The following is a 20,402-nucleotide window of genomic DNA, read 5'->3' as shown; positions in this document are numbered from 1 at the left end:
CCTCGAGCTTCGATTAATTGATTCTCTTCCTGAATTTTGACTGTTTACTTATTTTGTAATAATGTTGACGATGACACTATCGCCTTAGAAGGGATCGGCTCCAGCAACGCTGATCGACTCACCCACCGAAATCCTGAGGGTGTAGATTGCTGAAGATTTATGCTATTCTTTCTTGATGTGTCTATAGAAAGCCCTATTGAAATACAACCCGACCATTAAGAGGAGTCTTGCATACCTTCACAGTAGGTAGGTGAAGAGCAGATCACATTCCATAAAACCGATGTTGCATATGGATATCTTCGATCCAGCACAACTATTGGGTTGGCTTTGCCTATAGCATATGACATACAACGTACTTATGTAGCCAATAAGTTGACTGGTCAGCAAAAGTAATACATAAATTCTGTAGATCCCCCAAAAAATTAGGGCGCAACCATTCTATTTAACAGCTCTTAAGGGCCAAAATCTTGATGTGTGTATAAAACCCCCATTAAAAGATAAACCGGTCGATAAAGACTGGAACATATTCCATAAAATGTACATTGCATATAGATATGTTAAATATCGTACAGCCAAGAATGTCCAAAAGAGTTATTGCATCCCCCTTACCTATAACATATACTGCACAGTACTTATGTTGGCAATAAGTTGGCAGACCAGCAAAGCCTTGAATGCACTATAAAGATGTTGCAGATTTCTCCAAAGAGTAGGTTCTGGCCATTTAACCCGTCTACTGAGCAGGCCTTGAACGGCCAACCTCTTCTCGCTTGGTATCTTGATTGAAACCATGGCGGTATTGTCCCTTTTCCTCAAAGTAGCATTCGTCATATCGATTGTTTCTGCATGTCCCTCCTGCGACGATGAAGGGGAAAGCGTAGTTTATCCCAGGTTTACACGTCGTATGCAGCCTGGGGCTCTGGATGCGGTAACAAAGCCAAAGGGACCTCTGAACTGGGGACAAATCAATTTTATCCACACGAGCGACACTCATGGATGGCTGGAAGGACATATCAAGGAGCGCAACTACGGTGCGGACTGGGGCGACTTTGTGTCCTTTACGAAGCACATGCAAGACAAAGCCGCAAAGAAAAAGGTTGACCTTCTGCTCATTGATACTGGTGCGTCCGCTCATACCATATCCATATGTCCGGATCGATGTTAATGCAATGATTGCAGGTGATTTGCACGATGGCAATGGGCTCAGCGACGCGACAACCCCCAATGGCAACGTCACGAATCCTATCTTCGAAAATATCAACTACGATCTTCTCACTCCCGGAAACCACGAGCTCATTGCGTCCGATGTTGCATACAGCACATTCACAAAATTCACCAAAGTGTATGGCGACAAGTACCTGACGAGTAACATTGATATTTGCAAGAACTGCCAAAATGGTGAACCGGATAAGAAGGAATGGGTGTCTATGGGCAGCAGATCTAAATATATCACGACGAAGCATGGCCTGCGCATCATGGCTTTTGGTGTGATCCTTGATGGAACCAACAATAACAAAAACATGACAAGAATCCAAACAGCTGCCGAAATGGTAAAGCTGGACTGGTTCAAGCATGCAGTCAATCGCAAGGACATCGATCTATTCGTGCTCATTGGACACAACCCAGTCAAGCCTGGAATCCCCAAAAATCTAAGCACATTTCCATTCCTAATGGATACTCTTCGGAAAATGCGACCTGAGATTCCTGTGCAGGGATTCGGGGGTCATACTCACCGTCGTGACTTTTACATCTACGACCCTATGTCCTCAGCGATGGAATCCGGCAAATACTGCGATACTGTGGGTTGGCTTTCTCTAGATGGCATCAAATCCCAACCAAGCAAAACCACAAGCCCTGAAATAAATCGAGACCTGGGCAATAAACGCACTATGGTGGAATCTGCCGACGCATCTTGCAACAAGACCAAAGCGTTCGATATGAAACTAACTCGTCGCTATCTCGATTGGAATCGGCTCACTTTTGACTACCATGCAACTGGATCCCAAAACATATTGGATACCTCTCACGGGCTCAAAGTGACGAAAGGGATTACAGACAGTCGGAAAAGCCTCAATCTGACCTTCGTGTACGGGTGCGCACCACAGTCATACTGCGTATCATGCAAGCCATTCGGCGACAAGGGCAACGTCTACACCTTGGCGCAGACCGCTGCAGCTGCCACTGTAGTAAACCCAGACCGCTCAATGAAATCCCGAATAATCATTGTGAACAAAGGAGCCATCCGGTATGACCTGGTCCAGGGCCCATTTACCGTCGATGATTCCTACATCGTCTGCCCATACACCAATACCTTCAGGTATTTCCCGGACGTTCCTTACTCACTGGCTTCGAAGGTCCTCGAGACTTTGAACAAACCGAAATCCGCAAAGCGATCCTCCATGACTGTGGATACCATTTCAAGTCAGATGTTGGGTTACGATGAGTGCGACAATCCCTCGCCTCATAACGGGGCTGATCTTCTCAAGCCGAAATCCCTCTTCCGCCGTATCCTTGGCGGGACAACCCCTACACCGGGTTATACAACTTGCGATGACCTTGGCAATGATGGCGATGATACTCCCCACTCCGGAATCTCGGAGTACTCTCAACCAGATCATATCCAAGCTACCGCTGGGTTCCCATCAGAGGGTCAACCTGACAAGGTGGATATCATTTTCTCGGATTTCCTTGGCGATAGGATCGCTGGGGCGTTGAATTTGGAGCATCCGCCTAAGAATTATACGACGGACGACAGTCTCCTTTATATGCCGGAGAACTTTACTTCGAATACCTTCATTCCTGCTTATGCCTCTATGGCTTGGAAAGACAACATCGACAACTGTTCGATTGCTGGATGAGTGAGGCGGATTTTTCGAAGTTTTTTGACGTCAAGTGATGGTAATGTTTCTAGTCTTATGTAGCTGAGTTAGAGCTTGGGGTGGGGATGGTTGTAGCTGTAGTGAACTAAGTAGTAAGGGTTCGAATTATATCACCTCCCAGCGAATGCAGAATATTCATTTTGTAGCTATTGCGAGATAAATTGATGACGATGCTACTTCGGACAAAGATATTTTCTTGCTTTGATATAATGACGCAAGGAGGACTCCTCTGGGAGGGGGGAAGGGAGGAAGAAGCATGAGGATACTTTATGGAGGAGCAACAGACTCTATAGTGTCATGGACTAAGGCAGGAAATTAAAGGAGGACTGATCCATGAGGTCGACGTGCCATGTCATATAATAAGGGTAATACTGTGCCCGTGGACGGAATAGTCAAATCTTTAGGTGGAAACGATGCTAGTAGAGGGTAGGAGAAAACATTAGGTTAGCGAGATAAAATCAATAGAAAAGAAAATAGACAGCAACGTTATGATATAAGTTGGCTAGTAAATAGCTAAAGAGTAATAACCTATCAATCCAATCCGTTGCACTTTCACCCGTTTGCTCTGCTAGCCACAGGAAGGAAGCCAAAGGTGAAGGCCTCTGATAGAGTATAAATTTTATTTGGTATCAAAGAAGTAACTATAAAGCTAACTGTAGTGAAACCAAACATCAGAAAAGCAATCGCTCCAGATATCCTCAAGCTCCGACAACTATCCCAACACATCATAACTATCCATTCCTCCCCAAATACAAATCATAAGTTATGACATTAAAAGTAACCAACAAGTAGAAACCAAACCCGTCTATCTGACCAGCAGATATAGACAGACATATTACCCTCCTTTCTTTCTCTTCCATCCATTCATCCTTCTTTCCCTTCTCTTTCCTCTCTCGGCTTTCGCCTTTAGTAAAAGCTAATACTGGTACGATTCGCACCACGATAAGTAGTCTGATCAATCCCACCACTCTCACCCCCGAAAGACGCCGAACCAGTCTGAGTCTCATCAGCCGAAGCCCGCGGATTCGAAACTGTCTCCATAATACAGCTTAGCGGGCCACTTGCACCGCCATGGGTACTGCTGCGCGGACGACGGGTACTCGAGTAGATGATTTCGACATCATTGCGGCGCGGAGCTGGGGGCATAGAGCGGCTGGGGTCGAAGCGGCGCTGGCTTGTCCAGCGGGTTGATTGGGGCATGTATTGCTGTTGGAGATGGTTGGGGTTTGGGTGGTACTGTGATTGAGATTGAGAGTGACGCGGGACTTGGGATTGGTCGAAGTGGTAGGATGAGCTGCGGGATGGGTATTGGAGGAGGGTTGGTTGGGCGGTTGTGCTGCGGCGCATTGGGGGTTGGGACATGTGCATTTGCATTTGCATTTGCAATTGTGGGCCTGATGCTCGCCTTGATTGGGAGTATTTGCGGGGCGGTTGGGGACCTGTTATGAAGTTTGGGTGGTGGGGATGGTGGGGATGGTGGACGGAGCGTGGTGCTGGTATTGGGCATACTGTTTGAGAGCGGCGGACTTTTGGTGGTGTTGTTGGGGCTGACGGGACTACCTCTGGGGCGTCCGCGGAATTCATTGTCATGGTTCGGGTGTGCCCTTCTGGGTGGTCTTTCTTTTGGACCTGGGGTTGGCTTGATTCCTGTGCTGGGGAGATTGGAGAGAAGTCTTGGCTGTTAGGTCCGATGACCTGGGGAGTTGTGGACTGAGCAATGTTCTTGGGCATGCTGTTGGGTGTCACGACCTGCTTTTCGACATCTGACGCAGCATTGGGGTCTGCAAGGGCTCGTATCTGAGGGTCCGACGATAAAGGCAGCGACAAGGGGAAAGACCTTGGGAGGAAACGTTTGAGAGAAGACAGTGACGACTTTTGTCTCTTGTGACCCGCGTACTTTTCAGGGATCGTTGGGATCTTGGGAACGGGTGCATCAGATAGTAAGGCGCGTAGCTCGTTGCCTGTCTGCGAAGTCATGACGGTAGATGTGCGCGAGATAGGGTAGAATTCGCTAGCAAGACTCTGTGATCCGGGCGAGATACGGGTCAGAGTGTCGTCCGGGGAGATAGTTGTTCCAGAAACAATCTCCCCATATGTCGAGCCAGGATCTGTATTGACTCGGAGCTGAGGGCGGAAGCGAACGGGAGCAGGGTGTCGGATACTGGGATGACAGTTGACTCTGTTGGCGATGGGGTCTGCGGACCAAGAGTATCCGGTTCCATTGCCGTCATGTTGGCGACAAAGATAGAGAATTTCGTTCTTGAGTGTCTCTTCGCTATCCCAGCTGTTTCCGGACAAAATGCTGCCGTCTCGGAGAACTTCCTGGCGCCTGTAGATCCCGAGAAGGGAGACGTCATATGGGCGATCGCAAAGCTCTCTTGCACAGTACATGATGCAAACGGTAACCCTATGGCGCAATTGTCAGTTGATGCGAAGACAGCGGGGGTGGCGTGAGACTTACATCGAGACCACAGATACAATCACTGTAGCTCGGTGGAAAGCACAGCTCATACCAACTCTCCAATAACTCGCATCTGTGCCTTCGGGAAGACAATAAACCTGCTGCGCGGCGATCACTAAACCAGCTACACTGGTAGCCAGCCATAGCATGAGGTCGAGTCGTAGAACATAAGTGCAGACGTTATGCAAGACAGTTTTTTGCGTTCCAAATCCTCCGATGTTGTTATACTGCCAGGCGACCAGGCTCTGCAGACCAACCAGAGGAAAGGAGAAACACGACTTGATGGGAGTTAGCAAAATGTACAAAAAATATGTAGATCGAGCGGAACATACTGCGACCAGCGATAGCACAACACTCAGAGTCATCTTTGAGTCAACCTGTTCATTTCCGTAAAGGTAGAGAGCAAGTACAGCTTCCAGAATAGACTCGAAGAGAAGGAAGTATAGCGCAACGAATATGATAAGCTTCGTCCAAGTACCTTCCTTCCGCGGCTGAGCCGAGGAACCAGACTCCATAATGGCGACAGGTAAGCTTGATGTCGATCGCAGTTCTCCCGTCAAAGCTTCCTGGTATGCGAAAGCCGGACAAGGAAGAGAAGATCGCCAGTATCGGACAGACGTATTGAATGCGCCGGGTCCAAATCCAACCCAGAATTAGACACACTAAAGAATCATCAATGGCGCGTGAAGTAGTTAATATAGAAGGCTCACGAAAGAGGAGCGCTCCAGGACTAAAAAGGGAAATAATGGAGGGTTCCCTAGCCCTGGAGCGCGTCGACGCGGTTAGAGTGTGGAGGGGTGGAATGCAGCGTCCGAGGGGGTCTGGGAAGAATCCTGAGCGGATCTCACACTTGGCTTGAGGAGATGAGATGGTCATCGCCTGTCATCAGGAATGTCCCAATCGAGGAGCAGTTGGTGCTAGGGATGCTCATTAGAGGGTTGTTAGTATCCCTGTGGGTCAGTCTACACACGTCAGTTAGTTTCAGTCCCTGAGAATGGAAGATTTGATTCTCATCTTCCAAGAATCCAGTGTTATTCTCCGTGCATGGAAGGGTTGACCTTGGAGGGAGGTTGAAGCTGAGGTTGACGGGAGCCTTTCATAGCCCTAGATCCCTCGATGACGTGCAGTCAACAACACTTGACCACATCAACCTTCATCAATGATAATTAAACAAGAGAAATTACTGCTATTGACTATTAGTTATCTAAATGATTAATTCTGCAACTATTTCGTATCAATTTTGTATCAAATCCCCGAGTAATCCTACAGAGGAAGGGGTCACGTGATCCGAAGGGGTGACTGTGTCTGTAAGGACCAGTCGACCTGGATTCGTAAGAGAACGTAGGTGATAGGCACCTGAATGAAGTGTCATCAATAGTCTATTGTTGGGGAATGTACTTCCTCTTACTGCGAACCATTGCCATAATTTGGTCTCGACTTGGGTTTGATCCTGCCAGATCTATGAGTCTGATACATTCCACCTACACTGGTATTCGAGGTAAAGGACCTTGTTTCAACCAAACTACTGTTGGATTTTTCTCGTTTATTGGCTGTCTTGGTTATGGTTCTCGTGAGCGACAACTTTGTTGACTCCAAAGAGGTGCTGCATTGGTAAGCGCCACCTCATTCTAGGATTCAGAATTGCTCCCTACATCTGCATCAAGGTGTGCATGGTCTGTGGATTTCGGTGCTTCCACCTCCTGTAGCTGAGCCTCCAAGAGAGAATCTGGTTTTTCGCACTATCACAGGGATCAGGTCTTGCCCGAAGGAAGTATACAGGTCACATTTTGCTCAATGCATACAGGACCTTTGTCCATACAATCCAAACCTTACTTTATACCTTAGCACAGTGGCTCAATTGACAGATAAAACGAAAAGTACAGAAATGGTGGTCATATAATCAGTTTCTATATTTTGTCTATATCTTCAAAACCGCAAAGTGAACCCAATTACAGCACAGCAATGCACTCAATCTCAACATCAGTGTTAAGAGGAAGAGTCTTGACCGCAACACATCTGCAGAAGTATGCGTCAGAAAAAAATGATCTCACAACGCGAAAGTACAAAAAAGCAAGACTCCAAAAAAAAGAAAGAACTCAAGGTTGGAATGAATGACTCACGTCCGGCAAGGCTTAACGTCGCCCCAGTATTGCATATAAACCGAGTTCATCTCAGCAAAGTCATCCATATTAGACAGGAAGACGTTGACCTTAACCACCTTGGTGATATCGGTACCGGCCTCCTCGAGGATGTGGGTCAGGTTCTTAATACATTGGTGCTGGAGTGGAAAAGGAGATTCTTAGCAAGCCATATCATCACGTAGCGGTCAATTGGGATAAGAACAGGATGTGTCATACAGTGTGGGCCTTGACATCGCCATCAATCAGCTTGCCGGTGGCAGCGTCCATGGGGACAGCGCCGGAGCAGTAAACGACGCCATTGGCGACGATGGCTTGGGAGTAGATGCCGGGGAGGGGCTTGGGGGCCTTATCGGTGAGGACTGCGGTCTTGGTGGACATTTTGGGTATGTGTATAGTGTAAGGAGTAGAAGAGGAGGTGGAAGGGGAAGTCAATTATAAGAAAAGTTTCCCGGGGAAAGGCTTTTTATCAACGGAGCTATGGAAGTACACCCCGCATCCATCCCACGCGAAACGTAAGTTCCAAAGTGATACGGTAGCGACTAAAGATAGTCACTGTAACATCTTCTGCTGATCTTTACTGAACAGAGTATACTTATCGGCTTATCTCTCCCCCGCATTATCGTTCCCCCCACGTGAGTGGGGGGACTATTTGTACTTGTACTTGTCTCTTGGAATAGTCTCTTCTTTTCTCTGCACCCCCTATTTCTATAATCATGACTGCTGGCGTCACGCAACCCCCCTACCCCCTCCACGAGTCCGTTAAGGACCTGCTGGACCCGGAATATGTGGCCTTCTACAACGAGCATGTTATCAACAACCAGCAAGTCCACCTCCAACCCGTAGAGGCGTCGCGAACAAGCGGTGTCTTGATTCCTGGCGCAGGTCCTATGCTAGATGTGGGCAAGACCCAGGACATCACCATCCAGCGACGCGCTACCGACGGTCCCCCTGTGCCCATCCGCTGCTTTACTCCCAAGGGTCATGCTCCTCCTAGAGGATGGCCGGTGATGCTATATTTCCACGGTGGTGGCTGGGTATTGGGTAATATTGACACGGAGAATGTGGTGTGCTCGAACCTCTGCGTTCGGGGAAATTGCGTGGTAGTGACAGTCGATTACCGGTAAGTCGAGTATGACATTTACATTTCCCAATCTCAGTCTTTTTTTTTTTTTTTGGGAAACTAACTACTCCTCTCTAATCAGTCTCGCACCGGAAAACCGCTGGCCTGCCGCCGTCCACGACTGTTGGGAAGTACTACTCTGGCTAATCGCCGACGGCCCCGCCACACTCGGAGTAGACATATCCAAAATGGCAACCGGGGGCTCCTCAGCCGGCGGCAATCTGGCCTCAATCATGACGCAGAAAGCCCTAACCCTGTCACCGCCAGTTCACTTCCGCGCACAACTCCTCTCAGTCCCCGTGACCGACAACACGGCCACTGTCGAGAACAACGAGTCCTATCGTAAATATGAGCGGACCCCCGCTCTCCCCGCACTGAAGATGTACTGGTACCGCGATCACTACGTGCCCAACGATGCCGACCGGACCAACCCCGAAGCTAGCCCGTTGTTCTGGGAGGGTGATTATTCGCAATTGCCGCCGGCACTGGTTATGGTTGGTGAATTGGATGTGTTGCGCACTGAGGGCGAGCAGTACGCTGCGAAGTTGGTTAAGGCGGGTGTTGAGGTTGATTTGCAGATTATGAAGGGGATGCCGCATCCGTTCCTTGCTATGGATGGGGCCTTGTCGGAGGGTAAGAGGTGTATTACTTTGATGTGTGATGCTCTGCAGAAGGCTTTCTGGCAGTGATTGCTTTCTTTTTAATATAGACGATGTATTACACATTGAGAATAGAGATTTCCGTTTTCTTTTCTGTTTCTTGTCTGTCCATGAAATGTCTAAATTTCGCGAATTGGCCTTTGGTTCTCTAGGTGCAGAACTTCGTGTATGTATTCTGCAAGGGATATGTAAGGACACCGTTGACGCAATCGCAAGTACAATAGGCAGCTTTATTTTTGACATATACTCTGATGAGATAAATGTATGTGTCAATGGTGTCAGCTCATAAGAATATCTGTAGGGGTGTGTGGCATTGTTGTATAGATCTCGAGTGACTGAATTTATAGTGACGTGATGCGATCGCTCTCCCACGAGGTTAATTCGATAACTTGATTCAATATAATGTTTTATATACACGAGCCCTCTCCTATCTAATAACAGGTGATCGCAAATAACATGTAATGTTAATTCATAGCTGACTCTTTCCCCGATGCCGGTTCGGTTGGATATACCCAGATGCCTGCTCATACCACCAAGCCCTATTTCGGTCTAGTACTAACTGCCCACACCAAGACTATAGAAACTATATAAACTAAAATCCAATTAACTTAATAGTGGATACAGTCCACGCAAGTAATCTTCACCCAAAGGCACGGAGTGTGAGACAAAATCCCATTGTTCACGATGTGATAGGACCTGTGATTGGCGGAGAGAATAGCTGCATGGAATTTCTCGACAGTGGCGCGCCATGGTGTCGCGCTATCCACAAGACCCCTGTTGCAAACACGCTACGGTATACGCTTGCTAAGTAGACCCCACAATGCAAAAACAACATATACGTATATAAAAGGTAACAAATAATGACGCTGATGCAATCTGTTCGGATATGAGTATATACAGAAAGTGAAGCATAAAAACCACGTGTCGCTCAAATGCCACGCAGCAGTCAAGTAGATTTCGGGACAACAGTCGTTTCGGAATGGTTGAAAGTGGTAATTCCCGTCCTAATAATCTTCAGTTGCGACGGGCAATGAGGATCGGGGCATGCGATGCTGGCGTCGGTGGTCATCCAGTCATTTTCATGGGTCATTCGTTGCTTAGAAGCGAGCAGGGGTAGAACGGAAGCTATAAAAAGGAAGAACATGTTGGCCTAATCTCTTATCATGTGCAGAAGGGGCCCAAACTCACCCAGACTGTAGATGCTAATGCCCTGACCCGGTGGCAAGTACATCATCTCGCCCTTGAGCGTGAAATAATCGCCTTCTTTGGCGCCGCACATAATGCGCTTGCCCGGTGGACAAACCACCTCGACGCGGAGATCATAGAGTTGGAAAGATTCGTCGGACATCGTAGAGTGTAGATCTCAAAAATGAGTCGAGATAGTTACATCGGGTACTAGATAAGTCCAAGCGGACCGGTGTTCCACTCGCGTCGGTGATCAAAATTCTCCCCTTCTCTCCACCTCCTCCTCACCACCCCATTCTCACCCCAGTACGGAGTAGTGATAAGCTATCAGGTGGCTACTCGGAAGAAAAGCTGCAGGGTACCCCATTTAATTCACTCGTCTGCATGGTCTGATCTGATCTCCATCACCTATATACCATGGCGTTCGACGAGAAAAATGGCACGGAGACAGATGTCGAGTGGTCCGGGTCAAGCTCCTACGAGGGCGAAAATGAGGAGATCAAACGCGATCTCAAATCGCGACATATCAACATGATCGCCATTGCAGGGATGATCGTAAGTCTCCGACCGACTGTATTGTTGATCGCCTTTACTCATGAAAATAGGGAACGGGTCTGTTTCTGAGCTCGGGTCAGGTCATTGCCACAGCCGGCCCCGCGGGCGCTTTCTTGGCTTATATCCTTATGGGCTTGATTACTGCCGGTGTTTCGTATACCACTGGTGAGATCTCGGCTTTTATGCCTTGTAGTGGTGGTTTTGTTCGTCATGCTACGCGCTTTGTTGAGCCTGCTCTTGGTGCCGCCACCGGTTGGAACTTTTGTATGTGCTTGTTGAGTGCAAGTTGATGACTATATACTAATTGGTTTAGGGTATACCATGGCTATTTCGGCTCCGGCTGAGATTACGGCTGCTGCGACCATTGTTCAGTTCTGGAATCCGCCTGTGGATCCTGCGGTTTGGATTACAGTGTTTGGATTTTGTATCGCTGTTCTTAACTTTTGCAATGTCCGCCTCTATGGAGAGTCGGAGGTTGTCTTTGCTTCGCTGAAGATTATGCTGATCATTGGTCTGATCATTGGCGGTATTGTCATCGACCTCGGTGGTACTCCTGGCCAGGAACGTCTCGGTTTCCATTATTGGAATGACCCAGGTGCCTTTAACAACTATATTTCAGCTGGCTCCGCGGGAAGATTTCTGGCTTTCTGGAAAGTCCTCTTAACGTCCGCGTTCAGTTTCGGCAACATCCAAGTCGTCGCCATTGCCGGAGCCGAGACGAGAAACCCGCGCAAGATCATTCCAGATGCTACCCGGAAGACATTCATCCGAGTCTTCGTATTTTACGTCCTGAGTATTTTCATCGTTGGTCTAATTGTGTATGGCCCAGTTACTCCCCTTTGAACCCCGAGTCCCATCTCTAACAACCTTTCAGGCCATATAACGACTCTAAACTAGTCATCTCAACCGGAACAGCCAGCCAATCCCCATTCGTACTGGCCTTTCAACGCTCCGGCGTCAAAGTCGTACCCCACATCATCAACGCAGTAGTCTGCACATCAGCCATCAGCAGCAGTTCCAGCTGTATCTTTATCGCATCGCGGACATTGTACGGACTCAGCCAAGACGGCCACGCACCGAAGTTCTTCCAGCGATGCAATCGCTTCGGAACTCCGTATTTCGCAGTTGGCTTGACCGTTCTGCTTTTGCCGCTGATGTATATGACCGAGGGCAGTAACTCGTCGACCGTCTTTAATTGGTTTGTGAATATTACTACTGTCGCGGGTCTGATTGGCTGGATTGTTATTGAGGCGACTTATTTGCGTTTTTATGCTTGTTTGAAGAAGCAGGGATATTCTCGCGAGGGTGAGTTCTTTTTACCCGGTTTAGTATGTGTGAGTGTTATGGCTGACTGGCGCAGACTTGCCTTATAAAACTCCCTTCCAACCATATACGGCTTGGATTACTGGATTTATGGTTGTATTGATCGTTTTGACTTCTGGTAAGCAGAGATTGAAATTAGATCATATATCACATCGTTATGAGCAGCAACTAACCACTTGTTATCATAGGATATGATGTTTTCTGCGAGGGTAGATGGAACACTTCCACATTCCTAACTTCATACCTCAACATTGCCATCTTCGCCGGTATGTATCCTATCTGCAAGGACAATCATATGAGACAATCCTAACACCCAGCCAGCCCTCTACGTCTTCTTTAAAATCTTCCTCAAGTCAAAGATCATCCCCTTAGAAGAAGTCGACATCAAATCCGAATTCGACAAAATCCAAAAAGAAAAAGCTGCTGGCGAGTACCTAACCAGCGACCAACTAGACTGGCCCTGGTGGAGAAGGATTCTGCACTGGATCTGAGTACTTGCACATACACCGTACACCACTACACATACACATACATCAGGCCCCAAAACCCAGGCCACACACCTCTACATGTATCCACCATCACCTTATATCTAGAATTTGTATAAACCTAATCAATGAGAAACCAAGAATCAAAAATCATAAACTCATAGACATATAATCATCGATATTCACCCCCACAGTCACCCAAACTCTCAAACATCTCAGCCCGCGAACTCCGATCCAGAATCGCCTGGATAAGTCTCTGGTCGTCCATATCAAGCGACCAACCAAGACTAGCCAGATTTTCCTGTGATTGCTCGCTGACGCCCATTCTAGCTCCAACGATCACGGCGCCGACGCATGGGAAGTCTAGGACCCATCGCGTGGCAACGTTTGAGACGGAGACCTTGCGCTTACGGCCGATTTTTTGGAGTGTATGCAGGAGTTCTTGGAAGAGGGGCCAGCCGCCCCAGTTTTGGATCATGGCGAAGTACTGCGGGAGTGTTAGTGGGGTTTAGTCTGTTTGTATGCTGGGTGGGTGTTTCGGGGTTTGTTTTTACCTTGCGTAGACTTGGTGTCATTGTTTCGGCGTAGAGGTCTGGAGCCTCCTTTCCGACCCATTTTTCGGCTAGGAGGCCACCCAACTTTGTTTCTGTTGTTAATCTTTGTGGAGAGGAATTGTAAGGGACTAGGGTTGGGCGTGACTTACCAGGGTGCCGTAGGTGAGGAGCTTGATGTTGTTCTTGTTACAGAACTCTACCATCTTCACTGTGGGTCTTGAGTCGATGAGAGAGAACTATGTATCATCATCAGTATCGGTCATGAGTATGGGTCTTGAAGATGGGTGGAGTGATCGATCAATGATCGAAGTGTCGGTGGATACATACCTGGACTTGGTTAGTGTAGACTTTGACTCCACTCTCGATGGCCTTTTCCATATGTTCTGTGTCGAAGTTGCAGAGACCGAGATGTTTCACTCGGCTGTCTTGCTGCAGGTATTTCATTGCATCAATATACTGGGGGTCATTGTACTGTTTGATATAATGATAAGTGATAGATCACGGATATGCATGCTTGGGGTATGTTGAAACTCACAAATTGCCAGTGGAATTGCAATAGATCGAGTTTATCTGTGCGTAATCTCTGGCAGCGCTCATCTACCTTAGCACGGATAGCTTCGGGTGTAACGCTCATGGGGTGGAAGACGCAGTATTTGGTTGCGGCGAAGAGTGAGTCGGAGTAGTTACTTGCAGACCGGTATTGGCCCTAGAATGGACTGGGTTAAAATCAAACTTGATATGATCCAATAGAGAAAACCCACAAATAGAATCTCGGCATCACCATAATGATCGGCCATATCAAAAGCTGTTAGACCGCTCCCCACATGCTTGGAGAATTGCTGCATGATCCTCGAGCGGGGTGCGATGCCCCAGGCGGGGCTGGACAACTGCCACAATCCAGAGAAGAGCCGAGGCAGCTGAATACCGGCCATTTCAAAGGTCTCTGAGATGACGCCAGGAGGCTTCTCAGATAGTATTTCCGTGCTTGCTACCGGAGCAGTGGCCAAAGAAGGATTGACAAGGTCTATAGTTGCTTCGAGACCTCTTTCCAACACAAAAGGCTGTGCGTTGGTCTCCCAGGCGGACTTGCTTGTCATTAGAGCTTTCAGCAAAGCCTCCAATGGCTGCCTTTCGGTCTCGGATAGTTGTCGTGATCCAGTCTCTACAAAGAGAGTCTTCTGAACGGCCGTGATGGCTTGGATGATATCACCATCTACACCGGCAATTTCGTCCACGATAGCCGACTGGTCGGAGCTGAGCTTCATCTGGGAGACTTGCTCAACGATGCTTTGAAGCAGAGGGATGGCCTGGTAGCATAGACCACATCCCACCATACAACAAATGCGTTTCCGTAGTTGCTGGAACGAGGGTGTCGTTTGGAAAGGACCGTCGACTGTCTGCTCGACCACAACGACATCAGAGAATTTGGAAGCAGTCTCTTCCAAATAGTTTCTCGTCTGTTCTTCAAAGATAGGCGTACAATCCGGTCTATTGGCTAGAATGCCGCGCATAACAGCTCGCAGTCCTTCGATGGGCAGATTGGCGATATTCGTATCAGCCATCATGTTAACATGGCCCGCCTTGGGCTTTGAGGGCGCCATCCTGAAGTGTGTGTGTCCAAAGATATGAAAAAGCACGCCTGTCCTGTCATAGATGATCCCTGCAAAACGAAACTCACCGGCCGGCGACTTCACGTTTCAGGCAATTGCGTTAACTTCCGCCGGCGTTCAAACCAGGTTGAGTCCCCGGTAAACCTCGGGAGACGATCGTCACGGACTAACCGGATTCGGACATCGGCCCCAGTCGATAACGGAAGAAGCTCCTCGGGCTGATCGCCCCCCGTGGAGAGTCTTCCTGGTCCACCTCCTCACTCACCTCGATATGGACGGGGACGTGCATGGAGCCCCGAAAGCTAGGTAAGACCCTTGCAGCTTGGAATTGGGGTTGAATCTGACCTGTCAGCAGCGCCAATGCATGCCTGGCATGTCGGCGCGTGAAGATGAAATGCACCATGACGCTCGATGCCGTCAAGTGCGACCGCTGTGTGCGCAAATCACTGGACTGCATGTTCCGTGAACATCGTCGGGGGAGGAAGCCTGGCACGCGGTATGTGACTCAATTACACCTGCAAGGATCGTGTGTTGACATTGCCCCGCACATAGCTTGATCAAGCCCAATGCCAAGCGGTCGCTCGACTCACCACAGGGCCCATCATTCCCAGAAGGGATGCCGGCCGAAGGTGATACGAGACGGCCCAGTTCACCGAGGGACGAACGCGTTTCCGACTTTTGGGCGGAGTCGGAGGGGCTTCAGCCTGATGGCCTGCTGAGCCATCAGGCGATGAAGGGGAAGTTCTCGCTGCAGAATATCCTCAGTACTAATCATGGCTCGACTCCTGACCGACCGGTCGAATCAGTTTCGCCTGATGATCCAACTCGGTGTGGTATTGTTAGCCATGAGGTTGCTCTTCGTTTGTTTGAAAGGTAGGCAAATTCCAATAGGAATGCGAGGCCAATTGCTGATCTATTAACAGCTTTATGACGAAACTAAACCCCTTCGTCAGCCAACTGGATCCTCACCTCCATTCCTTCACATATGTGCGACAGAAATCGTCATTTCTGCTCGCTGCAGTTCTTACCGCTGCCTCCAAATCATTCGAAATTTCATTATACCCAAGTCTCCATGAACATGCCGAAAAGCTATACATGGAGGCTTTCCGGCGGGGAGATAAATCCGCCGAGACAGTCCAAGCCATCATGGTTCTTACATATTGGAAGGAGCCAAATGATACAAGAGCCTGGATGTCTGTTGGTCTTGCAATCCGCATGTCAATGGATCTGGGTTGGCATAAGTTAGGACAGGATCCCGCAAGGCAAGAGAAATTGACCGAGCTTCAACAAAGAGAAATCAGAAATGACGAACGGACGTGGTTGGTGCTGTTCGTGTACGATCGCAGGTAGGCGCTTCCCGGTCCCCATTGTTGATTTGCATTGACACAATTGAAAACAGTATGAGTTTGCAGACAGGCAAGCCTTGGATGATTGAGCGAACTCCATTTATTGAGTCGGCGCAAGACTGGTGGAGGCATCCACTCGCCATCGATAATGATCCATTTCTCTGCGCGTTTGTCACTCTCCGGCTGCTGGCAGCGGAAGTGTTCGACCTGTCCAGCCCTGGTAATCACTATCCAGCACCTCGGGCGTTGGCAATTCTTCAAAATAGGATTGAGCAATGGCAAAATAAGTGGCTTGATGTGGTTGATCCAGGTAAGTTTCACTATGACACACATCCATTCGGCTTATACTAACTCATAAATTCAGGAAGCTGCCATAATTTCATGATCCGGTTCTACGGCGCTCATCAATCTTTGCAACTCTTCTCTATGCCTCTCCAAGAGACTTTGAAGAACCAAACCTTTAATGAAACCTGCGATCTAAAACCATTGTGGATCAGCTATCACAGTGCTACGACCATGTTGCGGTTGATGGCCGAGTTCCCGTCCTTTTTGAGCCTCTGTCAAGACTCTGTACATGTCATGACTGCCTACTCTGCAGTTCTTCTCATCAAGGTAAGGCACTCCATGCTTCACTTCTCTTGAAGCCTTCTCACAATTATTATAGCTGCTTCTCTCTTCTCCTCCTATGATAAGCCAGGAGATCGAGCCCGACACAATTGCAACAATTCGTGCAGCGGCAAATGTATTCACCGGCCAAACCGCACCTTTAAGTACAAGCTGCAGTCTCCAATCCCGGTTCCTAAACAACATCCTCATGGAATTTGCAACCCTTCGACGCCCCCGTCCAATAGACAGACACCGATCTATCGACCGGGCGCAAGGATTCGCCGACACAAATGCTCCAACATCAAATGCCACCTCATTCCCAGGTTCCCCTGCTACTGCCCCATCTCACTCCCCAATCCACCAAACCGCGGAGACCCATAGTATCCCCACAGCGAGGCCTTACCCGCAACCAAACCCAACTAATCCAGATCAAGCCGTCGTCCAGCCACAAAGCCATCCTCCCCATCCACAATCCATCCAAGCCACATACTTCCACCGGCCATCTGTTCCAAATCCCGATCCTGCGTATGATACACCTATGGCTGGCATCCCACCAGGACCAAACGGTCTCCCCGCCGTCTCAAATATGTGTTACAATAACCAACTAGATGCAGCCTCGAACTTTGTGTTCAACGACGAGGCTATGTGGGTCGGTATGTTCGCTAGTGCTGGATTCAACCTCCAAGACGGTGTCTTCTGTGGCTGAACTATACCCCCTATGCCGTCATTTCTCGGTTTCTTTTTCTGGCAGTGTTTTACTATATGGACATATAGTGTAATTTTGTGTTATTTATTAGACATTCTTGGATGTCACTATTAGAAGGATATACTTTTGTCTTTTTGCTAGAGATAGAACCATAGGCTCTCTCACCTGAGCAAAATTATAGTCTGATATATACTCAATTTAAAGGCTTTTGATTACACATATATGTGAGCGCTTCACGAAATATCCGTGTAGCATTCGTCTCTTTGAAATCTGTGTTTCCCCCAACCCGGCCTTGTGTCATATTGGCTTCCGGTATTCCGGCACCGTTTGGACGAGGTACTTCTAGATTCAGTTCCATCATCCCGTTGGCAACCTCGTGTGCGACAAACGGTAAAAATTGCCTCGATGCTGCGTAACATAGTAGAAATGACTTCGAATATATTTACTCTTACAACTGGGTATCTAGATATCTGTCCCAAGAGGATATTAGCAGAAATATAAATATAACTGGCTTCTGCTGAAAGTATGTTCTATTAAGTTCCAGATCTCTGGTTTCATCAGCTTAAGTATTTCGGAAAGCTCTCGGCGATTATACATGCCACAAGAAAATGAATTTTGTGGAACATTTCTCTGCATCGAACAACCTTTTGCTATTGGATAATCCGTCATAAATAGTGATTGTGATGACGTTTACATGGACTGGAATCAAATAGCTATGTGCAACCTCTTGAGGTTATGCAGAGCATTGTGATGGATAAATCTGTATTAATCTTCCACGGCATAATATGAATGTTATGCTTATTGTCTGACGAGAAATATAAAAAGAGTGAGATGGATTTCAATGGGATGCATTATCTGAAGATGTTTGTTCGCAACGCATCCGCAACGTAAGAAATATATAACAGCAACCATGATGGATAATCATCTATTCATATACTCTTGGCCGCAGTCATTATTCATAATCGGAACCATTTTGTTGGTCCCTCTTCTTCTTTATTACACATTCCCTTTCGGATCAAAATATGCGATTATCAATGCCAAATCTCGACTCGACTTCCTCGGCACAAAAGCAAGAAAAAATTACGTAGCAGATGCCAAAAATCTCATCGAGTCAGGACTCGCGAAAGTATGTTGATCGCAACTAGTCAAAATATGCCAGGTTATGGTTTACTCACTTCAGCAGTCTAGCCTTTTCAAACTCGTGGGCGACTCAGGCACCCTACTGATTCTATCACCAAAATATGCAAATGAAATCCGGAGTCACCCTTTCCTTAGCTTCACCAAGGCATTGATCACTGAGACTCATCCTTATATTAAAGGATTCGAGCCAATGCTGCAGATCGCTCTACCCTCCGAAATATTTCAAGTGGCAACTCGGACGAAGATGACACGGGCTTTAGGTAGATGACTCTTCTTCGCGTAATATGGTCAATTCATACTGACTATCATTATAGGAAGTCTTACGAAACCACTTTCCAGTGAAACCACCGCTGCCCTTCAAGATATCTGGACAGAAGACACAGGTATAAAACATACCCACCCACTCCCATCAAGTGTATAAACCCTAACCCAAAAAAGACTGGCATACAACCACCCTAACACCAGACCTCCGAAAGATAATATCCCAAACCGCCTCCAAGATTTTCCTCGGCAACGAACTAAGCCGAAACAAACTTTGGCTCCAAGTAACAGCAGACTACACCGCAAACCTAATGAAAGCAACCGAAGCCCTACGCCGATGGCCACAAACCCTCCGGCCCTTGATATCCCTCTTCCTCCCAATAACCCGCCAGCTCCGCAATAATCTAACCCAAGCCCGCAAACTGGTTATACCGGTCCTGGACGAAAGACGTCGAAGCCAGGACGCTGCCGTGCGCGAGGGGAGAGTACTGGACCGACATGATGATGCTATGCAGTGGATTGAGGAATGCGTTAATGGCCGTCCTTATGACCCCGCGGGCATGCAGTTGGCGTTGGTAATTGTTGCTATTGTTGGTGCCACTGATCTGATGACGCAGGCGGTATTTAATCTTTGTGAAATGGGGGATGTGGTGAGGGCGTTGAGGGAGGAGATTATTTCTGTGTTTCGGGTTGAGGGGATGACGCGCGCTTCGTTGTATAAGTTGCAGTTGATGGATAGTTTTTTGAAGGAGAGTCAGAGGATGAAGCCTTTGGAACTTGGTAAGTGATGATCTGGTTTTGTTGTGTTAGTGCTGTTGCCATTCATAGACAACCTGGATGGTCTGACGACGATATCAGTTTCAATGCGCCGTGTTGCTAGCGACGACGTGTACCTGAAAGACGGACACAAGATCGACAAGGGGACTCGACTGGCTGTTTCCAACTGCTGGATGTGGGATCCGACATTTTACGAGGATCCCGAGACATTTGACGCTTATCGATTTGTGAAGCTGCGTCAGGTTTCAGGCCGCGAGGCCTCTGCGAATCTTGTCTCGGTCTCGCCGGAGCATATGGCTTTTGGGTTGGGGAGCCATGCATGTACGGGTCGCTTTTTTGCTGCGAATCAGATGAAGATTGTGCTGTGTCATATCCTTTTGAAGTATGAGTTCAAACTCGCCGAGGGGTCGATTCCTCAGCCTAGACGGTACGGGGTGAGGGCTCAGGCTGATCCTGCTGCAAAGATTTCGCTGCGTCGGCGACGGGAGGAGATATTTCTGGGTGATCTTGCCGATTAAGTATTGTGTATTGCGTTAGTTCGGTGTTCCCACTTCTTTGCGTATACTTATCTTGTGGCTTCGGGGTGGCTTGTGTGAT

At 48.0% G+C, this 20,402-nt stretch overlaps 8 protein-coding genes across 8 annotated transcripts; 4 read left to right on the top strand and 4 right to left on the bottom strand.

Moving 5' to 3' along the window:
- Nucleotides 1–787: 787 nt before the first annotated feature.
- PENARI_c002G04389 (Ser/Thr protein phosphatase family protein) lies at nt 788–2,855 on the top strand (the record flags this gene model as incomplete). Its single annotated transcript, XM_022627440.1, has 2 exons — nt 788–1,118; nt 1,177–2,855. 2 exons carry the CDS (start codon nt 788–790, stop codon nt 2,853–2,855), a joined length of 2,010 nt encoding a protein of 669 aa, XP_022492284.1.
- A 927-nt stretch (nt 2,856–3,782) lies between these two features.
- On the bottom strand, nt 3,783–5,852 carry PENARI_c002G09901 (uncharacterized protein; the record flags this gene model as incomplete). Its single annotated transcript, XM_022627823.1, has 3 exons — nt 3,783–5,283; nt 5,338–5,615; nt 5,670–5,852. 3 exons carry the CDS (start codon nt 5,850–5,852, stop codon nt 3,783–3,785), a joined length of 1,962 nt encoding a protein of 653 aa, XP_022492657.1.
- Nucleotides 5,853–7,286: 1,434 nt separating this feature from the next.
- PENARI_c002G02935 (putative L-PSP endoribonuclease family protein Brt1) lies at nt 7,287–7,856 on the bottom strand (the record flags this gene model as incomplete). The annotated part of the gene is made up of 3 exons (XM_022627334.1): nt 7,287–7,353; nt 7,458–7,615; nt 7,695–7,856. The coding sequence occupies 3 exons, from the start codon at nt 7,854–7,856 to the stop codon at nt 7,287–7,289; spliced, it is 387 nt and encodes a 128-aa protein (XP_022492156.1).
- Nucleotides 7,857–8,191: 335 nt separating this feature from the next.
- On the top strand, nt 8,192–9,287 carry PENARI_c002G08549 (alpha/beta hydrolase; the record flags this gene model as incomplete). The annotated part of the gene is made up of 2 exons (XM_022627730.1): nt 8,192–8,598; nt 8,681–9,287. The coding sequence occupies 2 exons, from the start codon at nt 8,192–8,194 to the stop codon at nt 9,285–9,287; spliced, it is 1,014 nt and encodes a 337-aa protein (XP_022492368.1).
- Nucleotides 9,288–10,203: 916 nt separating this feature from the next.
- Nucleotides 10,204–10,605, bottom strand: PENARI_c002G09509 (TIGR04076 family protein; the record flags this gene model as incomplete). Its single annotated transcript, XM_022627799.1, has 2 exons — nt 10,204–10,382; nt 10,446–10,605. The coding sequence occupies 2 exons, from the start codon at nt 10,603–10,605 to the stop codon at nt 10,204–10,206; spliced, it is 339 nt and encodes a 112-aa protein (XP_022492727.1).
- A 254-nt stretch (nt 10,606–10,859) lies between these two features.
- PENARI_c002G00692 (uncharacterized protein) lies at nt 10,860–12,811 on the top strand (the record flags this gene model as incomplete). Its single annotated transcript, XM_022627186.1, has 7 exons — nt 10,860–10,997; nt 11,048–11,261; nt 11,311–11,815; nt 11,872–12,302; nt 12,358–12,438; nt 12,509–12,586; nt 12,642–12,811. 7 exons carry the CDS (start codon nt 10,860–10,862, stop codon nt 12,809–12,811), a joined length of 1,617 nt encoding a protein of 538 aa, XP_022492858.1.
- A 166-nt stretch (nt 12,812–12,977) lies between these two features.
- Nucleotides 12,978–14,960, bottom strand: PENARI_c002G04049 (aldo/keto reductase; the record flags this gene model as incomplete). Its single annotated transcript, XM_022627417.1, has 6 exons — nt 12,978–13,292; nt 13,360–13,443; nt 13,509–13,595; nt 13,687–13,830; nt 13,895–14,065; nt 14,121–14,960. The coding sequence occupies 6 exons, from the start codon at nt 14,958–14,960 to the stop codon at nt 12,978–12,980; spliced, it is 1,641 nt and encodes a 546-aa protein (XP_022492435.1).
- Nucleotides 14,961–15,370: 410 nt separating this feature from the next.
- On the top strand, nt 15,371–20,323 carry PENARI_c002G09412 (uncharacterized protein; the record flags this gene model as incomplete). The annotated part of the gene is made up of 9 exons (XM_022627790.1): nt 15,371–15,465; nt 15,522–15,842; nt 15,893–16,315; nt 16,369–16,625; nt 16,680–16,927; nt 16,980–17,574; nt 19,082–19,150; nt 19,206–19,808; nt 19,857–20,323. The coding sequence occupies 9 exons, from the start codon at nt 15,371–15,373 to the stop codon at nt 20,321–20,323; spliced, it is 3,078 nt and encodes a 1,025-aa protein (XP_022492185.1).
- Between the last annotated feature and the right edge of the window lie 79 nt (nt 20,324–20,402).

Source organism: Penicillium arizonense (assembly GCF_001773325.1).
Source record: "Penicillium arizonense strain CBS 141311 chromosome Unknown PENARI_contig002, whole genome shotgun sequence".
In the NCBI taxonomy this organism is placed as follows: Eukaryota; Fungi; Ascomycota; class Eurotiomycetes; order Eurotiales; family Aspergillaceae; genus Penicillium; species Penicillium arizonense.
This window is presented reverse-complemented; position numbering and strand designations above follow the sequence as displayed.